The sequence below is a fragment of the Bombina bombina genome, chromosome 3, assembly GCF_027579735.1.
Source record: "Bombina bombina isolate aBomBom1 chromosome 3, aBomBom1.pri, whole genome shotgun sequence".
NCBI classification, from domain to species: Eukaryota; Metazoa; Chordata; class Amphibia; order Anura; family Bombinatoridae; genus Bombina; species Bombina bombina.
Window position 1 is genome coordinate 274256543 of NC_069501.1, and position 14381 is coordinate 274270923.

Here is a 14381-nt window from a genome sequence, read left to right on the forward strand (position 1 = left end):
GGCTTTGCTTTTCTAGAAGGCTTGGATTTATTCCAGACTGTAGATGGTTTCCAAACTGAAACTGCTCCTGAGGATGAAGGATCAGGTTTTTGTTCTTTGTTGAAACGAAAGGAACGAAAACGATTATTAGCCCTGTTTTTACCCTTAGATTTTTTATCCTGTGGTAAAAAAGTTCCTTTCCCACCAGTAACAGTTGAGATAATAGAATCCAACTGAGAACCAAATAATTTGTTACCCTGGAAAGAAATGGAAAGTAGAGTCGATTTAGAAGACATATCAGCATTCCAAGTTTTAAGCCATAAAGCTCTTCTAGCTAAAATAGCTAGAGACATAAACCTGACATCAACTCTGATAATATCAAAAATGGCATCACAGATAAAATTATTAGCATGTTGAAGAAGAATAATAATATTATGAGAATCATGATCTGTTACTTGTTGCGCTAAAGTTTCCAACCAAAAAGTTGAAGCTGCAGCAACATCAGCCAATGATATAGCAGGTCTAAGAAGATTACCTGAACACAGATAAGCTTTTCTTAGAAAGGATTCAATTTTCCTATCTAAAGGATCCTTAAACGAAGTACCATCTGACGAAGGAATAGTAGTACGTTTAGCAAGGGTAGAAATAGCCCCATCAACTTTAGGGATTTTGTCCCAAAATTCTAATCTGTCAGACGGCACAGGATATAATTGCTTAAAACGTTTAGAAGGAGTAAATGAATTACCCAAATTATTCCATTCTCTGGAAATTACTTCAGAAATAGCACCAGGAACAGGAAAAACTTCTGGAATAACCACAGGAGATTTAAAGACCTTATCTAAACGTTTAGATTTAGTTTCAAGAGGACCAGAATCCTCAATTTCTAAAGCAATTAGTACTTCTTTAAGTAAAGAACGAATAAATTCCATTTTAAATAAATATGAAGATTTATCAGCATCAACCTCTGAGACAGAATCCTCTGAACCAGAAGAGTCATTAGAATCAGAATGATGATGTTCATTTAAAAATTCATCTGTATAAAGAGAAGTTTTAAAAGATTTTTTATGTTTACTAGAAGGAGGAATAACAGACATAGCCTTCTTGATGGATTCAGAAACAAAATCTCTTATGTTATCAGGAACATTCTGAACATTAGATGTTGATGGAACTGCAACAGGTAATGGTACATTACTAAAGGAAATATTATCTGCATTAACTTTTAAGTTTGTCATGACAATTAATACAAACAACAGCTGGAGGAACAGCTACCAAAAGTTTACAGCAGATACACTTAGCTTTGGTAGTTCCAGCACCAGACAGCGATTTTCCTGAAGTATCTTCTGACTCAGATGCAACGTGAGACATCTTGCAATATGTAAGAGAAAAAACAACATTTAAAGCAAAATTGATCAAATTCCTTAAATGACAGTTTCAGGAATGGGAAAAAATGCCAAGGAACAAGCTTCTAGCAACCAGAAGCAAAGAAAAAATGAGACTTAAATAATGTGGAGACAAAAGCGACGCCCATATTTTTTTAGCGCCAAATAAGACGCCCACATTATTTGGCGCCTAAATGCTTTTGGCGCCAAAAATGACGCCACGTCCGGAACGCCGACATTTTTGGCGCAAAAGAACGTCAAAAAATGACGTAACTTCCGGCGACACGTATGACGCCGGAAACAGAAAAGATTTTTGCGCCAAAAAAGTCCGCGCCAAGAATGACGCAATAAAATGAAGCATTTTCAGCCCCCGCGAGCCTAACAGCCCACAGGGAAAAAAGTCAAATTTTTAAGGTAAGAAAAATATTTGATTCAAGTGCATTATCCCAAATATGAAACTGACTGTCTGAAAATAAGGAATGTTGAACATCCTGAGTCAAGGCAAATAAATGTTTGAATACATATATTTAGAACTTTATTAAAAAAGTGCCCAACCATAGCTTAGAGTGTCACAGAAAATAAGACTTACTTACCCCAGGACACTCATCTACATGTTTGTAGAAAGCCAAACCAGTACTGAAACGAAAATCAGCAGAGGTAATGGTATATATATAAGAGTATATCGTCGATCTGAAAAGGGAGGTAAGAGATGAATCTCTACGACCGATAACAGAGAACCTATGAAATAGACCCCGTAGAAGGAGATCATTGAATTCAAACAGGCAATACTCTCCTCACATCCCTCTGACATTCACTGCACGCTGAGAGGAAAACCGTGCTCTAACCTGCTGCGGAGCGCATATCAACGTAGAATCTAGCACAAACTTACTTCACCACCTCCATAGGAGGCAAAGTTTGTAAAACTGAATTGTGGGTGTGGTGAGGGGTGTATTTATAGGCATTTTAAGGTTTGGGAAACTTTGCCCCTCCTGGTAGGAATGTATATCCCATACGTCACTAGCTCATGGACTCTTGCTAATTACATGAAAGAAATTGGGTTCAGTGTCCCTTTAAGTCATAAGGTGATGCACATTTTAAAGGAAACATTGAAGTCCATTGAGGGATTGCAATCCTTTTTTACAATCTTTTAAAGTATATCATATGCCAGCCTACAGAAAAAATACAAATATTAAAAATATTCTGGTTAAAGGGACAGTCTACACCAAAATTGTTATTGTTAAAAAAGATAGATAATCCCTTTATTACCCATTCCCTAGTTTTGCTTAACCAACACAGTTATATTAATAAACTTTTTACCTCTGCGATTACCTTGTATCTAAAGTCTCTGCAGACTACCCCCTTTATTTAAGTTCTTTTGAAAGACTTTCATTATAGCAGTGCTGACTACTAGGTAACTCCACTGGCGTGAGCACAATGTTATCTATATGGTACACATGAACTATGACCTCTAGTTGTGAAAAAAATGTCAAAATGCATTCCGATAAGAGGCGGCCTTCAAGGGCTAAGAAATTAGCATATGAGCCTACCTAGGTTTAGCTTTTAACTAAGAATACCAAGAGAACAAAGCAAAATTGATGATAAAGTAATTTGGAAAGTGGTTTTAAATTACATGTCCTATCTTAATCATGAAAGGTTATTTTTGACTAGACTGTCCCTTTAAGGATGTGGGGAGCAAAAAATACAGCTCCCAGAGAACTATTGGCACATCCAGGATGTGGTGTTTTCCCTGTCTTGGATGTGGCAATTGCAACTCAATGATCAAAGGAGATATATTTTTTTATCATCCAGCTCATGGGGAAAAAATTAAGTTTAAAGATTATCTGACATGCAGGTCTAATTATGTAATATACTTAATCAAATGTCCTTGTGGTCTGGTTAATACAGGTGAGACAACTAGGGAAATAAGAGAAAGGATCAATGAACATAGGGATGCTCCTGTCTCCTCCCACTGTTTGAAAATGGGACATAGTGTTAATCAACTTAGGTACAATGTTAATAAGGGGGGAGAGAGAGCGATTTTATGTAGGTTTACATGTAGACTGATGTATCACTGTTATTTAAATAATATAGATGCCTTTTTCCTACTTTTGTAAATGAAATAATGTTAAAAAAACATAATTTATGTAAGAACTTACCTGATAAATTCATTTCTTTCATATTAACAAGAGTCCATGAGCTAGTGACGTATGGGATATACATTCCTACCAGGAGGGGCAAAGTTTCCCAAACCTTAAAATGCCTATAAATACACCCCTCACCACACCCACAAATCAGTTTAACGAATAGCCAAGAAGTGGGGTGATAAGAAAAAAAGTGCGAAGCATATAAAATAAGGAATTGGAATAATTGTGCTTTATACAAAAAAATCATAACCACCACAAAAAAGGGTGGGCCTCATGGACTCTTGTTAATATGAAAGAAATGAATTTATCAGGTAAGTTCTTACATAAATTATGTTTTCTTTCATGTAATTAACAAGAGTCCATGAGCTAGTGACGTATGGGATAATGACTACCCAAGATGTGGATCTTTCCACACAAGAGTCACTAGAGAGGGAGGGATAAAATAAAGACAGCCAATTCCTGCTGAAAATAATCCACACCCAAAATAAAGTTTAACAAAAAACATAAGCAGAAGATTCAAACTGAAACCGCTGCCTGAAGAACTTTTCTACCAAAAACTGCTTCAGAAGAAGAAAATACATCAAAATGGTAGAATTTAGTAAAAGTATGCAAAGAGGACCAAGTTGCTGCTTTGCAGATCTGGTCAACCGAAGCTTCATTCCTAAACGCCCAGGAAGTAGATACTGACCTAGTAGAATGAGCTGTAATTCTCTGAGGCGGAATTTTACCCGACTCAACATAGGCAAGATGAATTAAAGATTTCAACCAAGATGCCAAGAAATGGCAGAAGCTTTCTGGCCTTTCCTAGAACCGGAAAAGATAACAAATAGACTAGAAGTCTTACAGAAAGATTTCGTAGCTTCAACATAATATTTCAAAGCTCTAACAACATCCAAAGAATGCAACGATTTCTCCTTAGAATTCTTAGGATTAGGACATAATGAAGGAACCACAATTTCTCTACCAATGTTGTTGGAATTCACAACGTTAGGTAAAAATTCAAAAGAAGTTCGCAACACCGCCTTATCCTGATGAAGAATCAGAAAAGGAGACTCACAAGAAAGAGCAGATAATTCAGAAACTCTTCTGCAGAAGAGATGGCCAAAAGGAACAAAACTTTCCAAGAAAGTAATTTAATATCCAATGAATGCATAGGTTCAAATGGAGGAGCTTGAAGAGCCCCCAGAACCAAATTCAAACTCCAAGGAGGAGAAACTGACTTAATGACAGGCTTTATATGAACCAAAGCTTGTACAAAACAATGAATATCAGGAAGAATAGCAATCTTTCTGTGAAAAAGAACAGAAAGAGCAGAGATTTGACCTTTCAAGGAACTTGCGGACAAACCCTTATCTAAACCATCCTGAAGAAATTGTAATATTCTCGGTATTCTAAAAGAATGCCAAGAAAAATGATGAGAAAGACACCAAGAAATATAGGTCTTCCAGACTCTATAATATATCTCTCTGGATACAGATTTACGAGCCTGTAACATAGTATTAATCACAGAGTCAGAGAAACCTCTTTGACCAAGAATCAAGCGTTCAATCTCCATACCTTTAAATTTAAGGATTTCAGATCCTGATGGAAAAAAGGACCTTGAGACAAAAGGTCTGGTCTTAACGGAAGAGTCCACGGTTGGCAAGAGGCCATCCGGACAGGATCCGCATACCAAAACCTGTGAGGCCATGCCGGAGCTACCAGCAGAACAAACGAGCATTCCTTCAGAATCTTGGAGATTACTCTTGGAAGAAGAACTAGAGGCGGAAAGATATAGGCAGGATGATACTTCCAAGGAAGTGAAAATGCATCCACTGCCTTCGCCTGAGGATCCCGGGATCTGGACAGATACCTGGGAAGTTTCTTGTTTAGATGAGAAGCCATCAGATTTATTTCTGGAAGTTCCCACATTTGAACAATCTGAAGAAATACCTCTGGGTGAAGAGACCATTCGCCCGGATGCAACGTTTGGCGACTGAGATAATCCGCTTTCCAATTGTCCATACCTGGGATAAAAACCGCAGAGATTAGACAGGAGCTGGATTCCGCCCAAACCAAAATTCGAGATACTTCTTTCATAGCCAGAGGACTGTGAGTCCCTCCTTGATGATTGATGTATGCCACAGTTGTGACATTGTCATATCTGAAAACAATGAACAACTCTCTCTTCAGAAGAGGCCAAGACTGAAGAGCTCTGAAAATTGCACGGAGTTCCAAAATATTGATCGGAAATCTCACCTCCTGAGATTCCCAAACCCCTTGTGCCGTCAGATACCCCCACACAGCTCCCCAACCTGTAAGACTTGTATCTGTTGAGATTATAGTCCAGGTCAGAAGAACAAAGAAGCCCCCTGAACTAAACGATGGTGATCTGTCCACCATGTCAGAGAGTGTCGTAAAATCGGTTTAAAGATATTAATTGAGATATCTTTGAGTAATCCCTGCACCATAGGTTCAGCATACAGAGCTGAAGAGGTCGCATGTGAAAACGAGCAAAGGAGATCGCATCTGATGCGGCAGTCCTAAGACCCAACATTTCCATGCATAAGGCTACCAAAGGGAATGATTGTGACTGAAGGTTTTGACAAGCTGATATCAATGTTAAACTTCTCTTGTCTGACAAGGACAGAGTCATAGACACTGAATTTATCTAGAAACCTAAAAAGGTTACCCTTGTCTGAGGAATCAATGAACTGATTGGTAAATTGATCCTCCAACCATGAACTTGAAGAAACAACACAAGTCGATTCGTATGAGATTCTTCGAAAATGAGAAGACTGAGCAAGTACCAAGATATCGTCCAAATAAGGAAATACCAAAACCCTATTCTCTGATTACAGAAAGAAGGGCACCGAGAACCTTTGAAAAAAATTCTTGGAACTGAGGCTAGGCCAAACAGTAGAGCCACAAAACTGGTAATGCTTGTCTAAAAAGAGAATCTCAGACACTAAAAGTGATCTGGATGAATCGGAATATGCAGATACACATCCTGTAAATCTATTGTAGACATATAATGCCCTTGCTAAACAAAAGGCAGGATAGTCCTACAGTAACCATCTTGAATGTTGGTATCCTAACATAACGATTCAATAATGATAGATCCAGAACTGGTCTGAAGGAATTGACCTTCTTTGGTACAATGAAGAGATAAAATAAAACCCCAGCCCCTGTTCCAGAACTGGAACTGGCATAAATACTCCAGCCAACTCTAGATCTGAAACACATTTCAGAAATGCTGAGCCTTGCTGTGTCAACTGGGACACGGGAAAGAAAAGAATCTCTTAGCAGGAGGCCTTAACTTGAAGCCAATTCTGTACCTTTCTGAAACAATGTTTCTGAAACCAGAGATTAAGAACGGAATTGATCCAAATTTCTTTGAAGAAAACGTAATCTGCCCCATACCAGCTGAGCTGGAATAAGGGCCGCACCTTCATAGATACTTAGGAGCTGGCTATAGGTTTCTATAAGGCTTGGATATATTCCAAACTGGAAATAGTTTCCAAACTGATACCGCTCCTGAGGATGAAGGATCAGGCTTTTGTTCCTTGTTGTGAGGAAAGGAACGAAATGATTATTTACCCTGGAAAGAAAGGGAAAGCAAAGTTGACTTAGAAGACATGTCAGCATTCCAAGTTTAATCCATAAAGCTTTTCTAGCTAAAATAGCTAGAGACATATACCTGACATCAACTCTAATGATATCAAAAGATGGTATCACCAATAAAATTATTAGCATGTTATAGAATAATAATAATGCTATAAAATTATGATCTGTTACTTGTTGCGCTAAAGCTTCTAACAAAAAAGTTGAAGCTGCAGCAACATCCGCTAAAAATATAGCAGGTCTAAGAAGATTACCTGAACATAAGTAAGCTTTTCTTAGAAAAGATTCAATTTTCCTATCTAAAGGATCCTTAAATGAAGTACTATCTGCCATAGGAATAGTAGTACATTAGCAGGAGTAGAGACAGCCCCATAACCTTAGGGATTTTTGTCCCAAAAAACTCTAATCTGTCAGATGGCACAGGATATAATTTGCTTAAACGTCTAGAAGGAGTAAATAAATTACCCAAATTATTCCATTCCCTGGAAATTACTTCAGAAATAGCATCAGGGAGATAAAACACTTCTGGAATAACTACAGGAGATTTAAAAACCTTATTTAAACGTTTACATTTAGTATCAAGAGGACCAGAATCCTCTATTTCTAATGCAAATAACACTTCTTTAAGTAAAGAACGAATAAATTCCATCTTGAACAAATACAAAGATTTATCAGCATCAACCTCTGAGACAGAAACCTCTGAACCAGAAGAACCATTATCAGTATCAGAATGATGATGTTCATTTAAAAATTCATCTGAAAAAAAGAGAAGTTTTAAAAGACTTTTATGTATACTAGAAGGAGAAATAACAGACATAGCCTTCTTAATGGATTTAAAAAATAAAATCTCTTATGTTATCAGGAACACTCTGAAAATTAGATGTTGACGGACAGCAACAGGTAATGTAACAGTACTAAAGGAAATTTTATCTGCATTAATAAGTTTGACATGACATGCAATACAAATAACAGCTGGAGAAAACAGATACCAAAAGTTTATAGCAGACTTAGCTTGGTAGCTCCAGCACTGTGCAGTGATTTTCCTGTAGTATCTTCTGACTCAGTTGCAACGTGGAACATCTTGCAATATGTAAAAGAAAAAAACAACATATAAAGCAAAATTGAACAAATTCCTTAAATGACAGTTTCAGGAATGGGAAAAAAAATGCCAGTGAACAAGCTTCTAGCAACCAGAAGCAATAAATAATGAGACTTAAATAATGTGGAGACAAAAATGACGCCCATATTTTTTAGCGCCAAAAAAGACGCCCACATTATTTGGCGCCTAAATGCTTTTGGCGCCAAAAATGACGCCACATCCGGAACGCCGACATCCTTGACGCAAAATAACGTCAAAAAATGACGCAACTTCCGGCGACACGTATGACGCCGGAAACGGAAAAGAATTTTTGCGCCAAAAAAGTCCGCGCCAAGAATGACGCAATAAAATGAAGCATTTTCAGCCCCCGCGAGCCTAACAGCCCACAGGGAAAAAAGTCAAATTTTTGAGGTAAGAAAAAATATGATAATTCAATGCATAATCCCAAATATGAAACTGACTGTCTGGAAATAAGGAAAGTTGAACATTCTGAGTCAAGGCAAATAAATGTTTGAATACATATATTTAGAACTTTATAAATAAAGTGCCCAACCATAGCTTAGAGTGTCACAGAAAATAAGACTTACTTACCCCAGGACACTCATCTACATGTTTGTAGAAAGCCAAACCAGTACTGAAACGAGAATCAGTAGAGGAAATGGTAAATATAAGAGTATATCGTCGATCTGAAAAGGGAGGTAAGAGATGAATCTCTACGACCGATAACAGAGAACCTTATGAAATAGACCCCGTAGAAGGAGATCACTGCATTCAATAGGCAATACTCTCTTCACATCCCTCTGACATTCACTGCACGCTGAGAGGAAAACCGGGCTCCAACTTGCTGCGGAGCGCATATCAACGTAGAATCTAGCACAAACTTACTTCACCACCTCCCTTGGAGGCAAAGTTTGTAAAACTGATTTGTGGGTGTGGTGAGGGGTGTATTTATAGGCATTTTAAGGTTTGGGAAACTTTGCCCCTCCTGGTAGGAATGTATATCCCATACGTCACTAGCTCATGGACTCTTGTTAATTACATGAAAGAAATGTAATACTTTTTGACCACTAGATCGCTACATCATACTATAGGAAACAAGTTTTGCCGCCATAACAGTGTATAAAAGGACTCTGTATACATGTTTTTTTTAATTGACATGACTAAGGATCAATAGGTGGCCCGAAATGTTGTCCCTCTACCCATGTTGTGGAATAATAAAGGATTTCTACTTTTCTAAATGAAGCTGGATTCCATTTCTTTGGATTGAATTATATGTAGGAGTTGGTAAGCCCTGGACTCCGTGCCTCTGACTGGTGTGCGCTGTTCCCTTGATATATACCGATAGCTGCAGGCCTAATAAAAACGCAACTGCTCTGCAAGTTTGTGTTGACCTAAATACTATAAACCTTCAATTCCATTACATGTTACCCACATGCTAACATTACAGTGATGCAGCATATTCTGTAAAAATCTGACTGGATAATATTCAATTATCATCTAGTGACAAAACTAATCTAGGCTACGTCATATGAATATTGCTGCTAATTACGTCTTCCATGCAGTACTTTAACTATGTGTTTAACCCATTTGCATTGCAGTATCACCAGTAATAACATTATATGCTCTTACTAAAAAAAAAAACATGTAATTTTATCACTATAATAACCCTTTAACCAAAATGGAATCAAGCTCTTAGCACATAGTATATTACTTACTCTCCTTCCTGAGGTTCCTCCAACAGTATATCCACTATGGGGTCCCTCTGATCTGCAGATTTAGTAATCCTGATAGGGTGAGGAGACCTTGGCCTCTGGTCTATGACTGCACTTGCTCTATCTGTAAAGAGAGGTTAGTCAGTATGGGACTGGATGTGGAGAATAAACACATGACAGAAGCATTTTCAAAAAGGTTAAAAGGGACAGTCAAGTCCAAAAAAACTTTCATGTTTCAAATACGGCATGTAATTTTAAACAATTTTCCAATTTACTTTTATCACCAATTTTGCTTTGTTCTCTTGGTATTCTTAGTTGAAATCTAAACCTAGGAGGTTCATATGCTAATTTCTTAGACCTTGAAGGCCGCCTCTATTCTAAATGCATTTTTATATTTTTTCACCACTAGAGGGCATTAGTTCACATGTTTCAAATAGATAACATTGAGCTCATGCTCGTGAATTTACCATGGAGACAGCTATGATTGGCTAAACTGCAAGTCTGTCAAAAGAACTGAAATAAGGGGGCAGTCTGCCGAGGCTTAGATACAAGGTAATTACAGAGGTAAAATGTGTATAATTATAACTGTGTTGGTTATGCAAAACTGGGGCATTAGTAATTAAGGGATTATCTATCTTTTAAAACAACAAAAATTCTGGTGTTGACTGTCCCTTTAATTGACAAACAGTACAAGTTACAAACCTTTTTCCTCCTGGGCCCAGAATTCAGGATCTGCGTATGCAATCTGAGTAAACCTCTGACGAACAATGTCCTGATATTTCTGTTCATTAAAAAAAAAAAAAAAAAAGCTCTCATATTAGCGATTACTTTGCATACACAAATTATGACCTTTTGGAATAATCTCTGTGAGGGTTATGGCAGGAAACCTGATGTGCAACAGTTGCTCAATGTGCTTAGAAAGAGATGGCTCCACCACACTAAAGAGGCCCACAAAAAGCAGAAACATATGTCTGGGGTTGCCATATTTCTGGAGAAGGATTGCTTTTTAGGGAGGACAAGACTGGTGAACTGCAGGAAAGTTCATCTCTGTGAAACAGCACATTCTGGGCAAAAATACAGCTCCTGGACTGGTTATAGCCATAGGAAAAGCTATTATGGCTTTGTTCATTTTGTGGTTAAAAACTTCTCTCTTATTGTGTATGCTGCTAATGCCCCTAAGGGTGATGGAAGAAAAATTGCCCAATAGATCTAGAGGGGTGTGAATGCACCTCACTGAGGAGGTCCACACAAGGTAAAAAAATTAATCTGGGGTTATAATGCCCCTTGTTCCGAGAGATTGTTCGCTTTTTACAGATATATTCTGGGTAAAAAATAAAACTGCTCCTGTGGTGGTGACTAATTATAGAAGAAGTGATTAATGCTTTAGCTCATTTTATGGTTGAGCGCTTCTCTTTTTGTGTATATATGCAGATTAATGAAGAAACCACAAGATGTCTAGAAGTCTGCAACAGATTCAACCAAACAATGTTATTTAGATTTTAAATGTCTGCTCTATAAAAGCACAAGGCATTAATGAGTACTCTATTATTTTCACTTATTTATAAATCACCAACCTTTTCTGCAGCTCTATTGCATTAAAGTGATGGTAAACTCTCCCTTTATAAAATCAGATCTGAAATGTTAGTGATGGAGTTTAATTCATAAGTTGTAACAAAAATGAGCTATAACTTACTTTTTAATAAAGATATGAAATTCAAAGGTAAATTTTTTGTTGAGCTAAAGGTTTGAATTGTTGTCTAATCAGTGCTCTCCCCATATGGCTGGCTCTTTTGCTGTAGTTAGAGCGCTGATCAGAGAACAATTCAAACCTTTAGCTCACAGAAAAAATTACTTTTGAGGGTATTTAAATTTTATATCTTGATTAAAAAGTTATAGAGCATCTTCATTACAACTGATTAATTAAACTCCATCTAAAATATCACTAAAATTCTGGATCTGATATTAAAAAGGTGTATAGTTTACCATCACGTTAAGTACATTGGTTCTACATAACACAAGAACACAAATGAGAACAGGGTAGATGTCCATGCGTGTGCGATATTATCTGACCTACAGGACAGGTGGGCTCATGAGCACTATGTTAACACCCATTTCAACCCTTGGGGGAAAAAGTTTCAAAACGTAATACTGTGAAACAAAAAATTAAAAATAAATATACAGCTTACAACTTGATCAGTTTGATGTCTTCTTAAAACACTTTTTTTTTTTTCTTCAAAGGGACCTGAAACCCAAATTTTTCCTTTTATGATTCAGAGAGAACATGCAATTTAAAAAAAAAACAACTTTCCATATTACTTCTATTATCTCATTTCTTTAGTTTTCTTGGTATTGTTTGTTGAAACACATAGCTAGGTAGACTGAGGAGCTGATTGGTGGATACGAATATATGCTTCATGTTATTGGCTCACTTATGTGCAATGCTGTTTCATTAAAAAAAGATACCTAAAGAATTAAGCAAATTAGATAATAGAAGTAAATTGGAAAGTTGTTTAAAAACAAAATTTATGCTTACCTGATAAATGTATTTATTTCTTGACACGGTGAGTCCACGGATCATCATCAATTATTGTTGGGAATATCACTTCTGGCCAGCAGGAGGAGGCAAAGAGCACCACAGCAAAGCTGTTAAATATCACTTCCTACCCACAATCCCCCAGTCATTCGACCAAAGGGAAAAGAGAGAAAGGAAGCAACACAAGCTGCAGAGGTTTATATAACAAAAAACAGTCTGTCTGAAAAACAGCGCGGGCCGTGGACTCACCGTGTCAAGAAAGAAAGAAATTTATCAGGAAAGCATAAATTTTGTTTTCTTTCTAATGACACGGTGAGTCCACGGATCATCATCAATTACTGTAGGGAATCAATACCCAAGCTAGAGGACACAGATGCTAAGGGAGGGACAAGACAGGTAACCTAAACAATAGGCACCACTGCCTAAAAAAAAAAACACCTTTCTCCCAAAGGAAGCCTCAGTAGAAACAACAAAACACATTTTTTAAACTTAGACAAAGTATGCATAGAGGACCAAGCTGCAGCATTGCAAACTTGTTCAACCTCATGCTTGAAAATTCCAGGAAGAATAACCAGCCCTCATGGAATGAGCTGTGAGTCTACCAGAAGGCTGATATCCAGCAGTTTCATAGGTCAAACGAAAAAAAATCCTCAGCCAGAGCGAATGAGAAGGAGCCATATCTCTCTAACCCTTGCTTTTCTCAGAGAAACAAAACAGAAGACTAGCGAAAATCCTTATCTTCTGCAAGAAGAATTTCTGGCGCACGCACCACATCTAGGTTATGGAACAACCACTCCTTATGAAAAGAAGGAATATTCCTGTTTGAAACCACTTTAGGAAGAAAACCTAACCTAGCACATAGAACCAACTTATCCAATAAAAAGATAAGATAATTGTGCTTTATACAAAAAAATCAAAACCACCACAAAAAAGGGCGGGCCTCATGGACTCTTGCTAATATGAAAGAAATTAATTTATCAGGTAAGTTCTTACATAAATTATGTTTTCTTTCATGTAATTAGCAAGAGTCCATGAGCTAGTGACGTATGGGATAATGATTACCCAAGATGTGGAACTTTCCACACAAGAGTCACTAGAGAGGGAGGGATAAAATAAAGACAGCCAATTCCTGCTGAAAATAATCCACACCCAGAATAAAATTTTTAATGAAAAAACATAAGCAGAAGATTCAAACTGAAACCACTGCCTGAAGTACGTTTCTACCAAAAACTGCTTCAGAAGAAGAAAACACATCAAAATGGTAGAATTTAGTAAAAGTATGCAAAGAGGACCAAGTTGCTGTTTTGCAAATCTGATCAACCGAAGCTTCATTCTTAAACGCCCAGGAAGTAGAAACTAACCTAGTAGAATGAGCTGTAATCCTTTGAGGCGGAGTGTTACCCGACTCAACATAGGCATGATGAAATAAAGATTTCAACCAAGATGCCAAAGAAATGGCAGAAGCTTTCTGGTCTTTTCTAGAACCGGAAAAGATGACAAATAGACTAGAAGTCTTTCGGAAAGACTTAATAGTTTCAACATAATATTACAAAGCTCTAACAGCATCCAAAGAATGCAATGATTTCTCTTTAGAATTCATAGGATTAGGACATAATGAAGGAACCACAATTTCTCTACTAATGTTGTTAGAATTCACAACCTTAGGTAAAAATTCAAATGTGGAGTTCCCACATTTGAACAATCTGAGGAAATACCTCTGGGTGAAGACCATTCGCCCAGGTGCAACGTTTGGCGACTGAGATAATCCGCTTTCCAATTGTCCATACCTGGGATATGAACCGCAGAGATTAGACAGGAGCTGGATTCCGCCCAAACCAAAATTCGAGATACTTCTTTCATAGCCAGAGGACTATGAGTCCCTCCTTGATGATTGATGTATGCCACAGTTGTGACATTGTCTATCTGAAAACA

General features: G+C 37.4%; 1 protein-coding gene across 1 annotated transcript in view; it reads right to left on the minus strand.

The window, feature by feature from the left end:
- KIAA0753 (KIAA0753 ortholog) overlaps nt 1-14381 on the minus strand; it is a 150631-nt gene that overhangs the window by 24622 nt on the left and 111628 nt on the right. Inside the window, exons 9-12 of the mRNA XM_053705247.1 lie at nt 11991-12064; nt 11900-11921; nt 10619-10697; nt 9920-10040 (exon numbers count right to left, since the gene is read on the minus strand). Of these exons, the coding sequence (XP_053561222.1) occupies nt 9920-10040; nt 10619-10697; nt 11900-11921; nt 11991-12064 (296 nt within the window). The remainder of the gene's footprint in view (nt 1-9919; nt 10041-10618; nt 10698-11899; nt 11922-11990; nt 12065-14381) is intronic.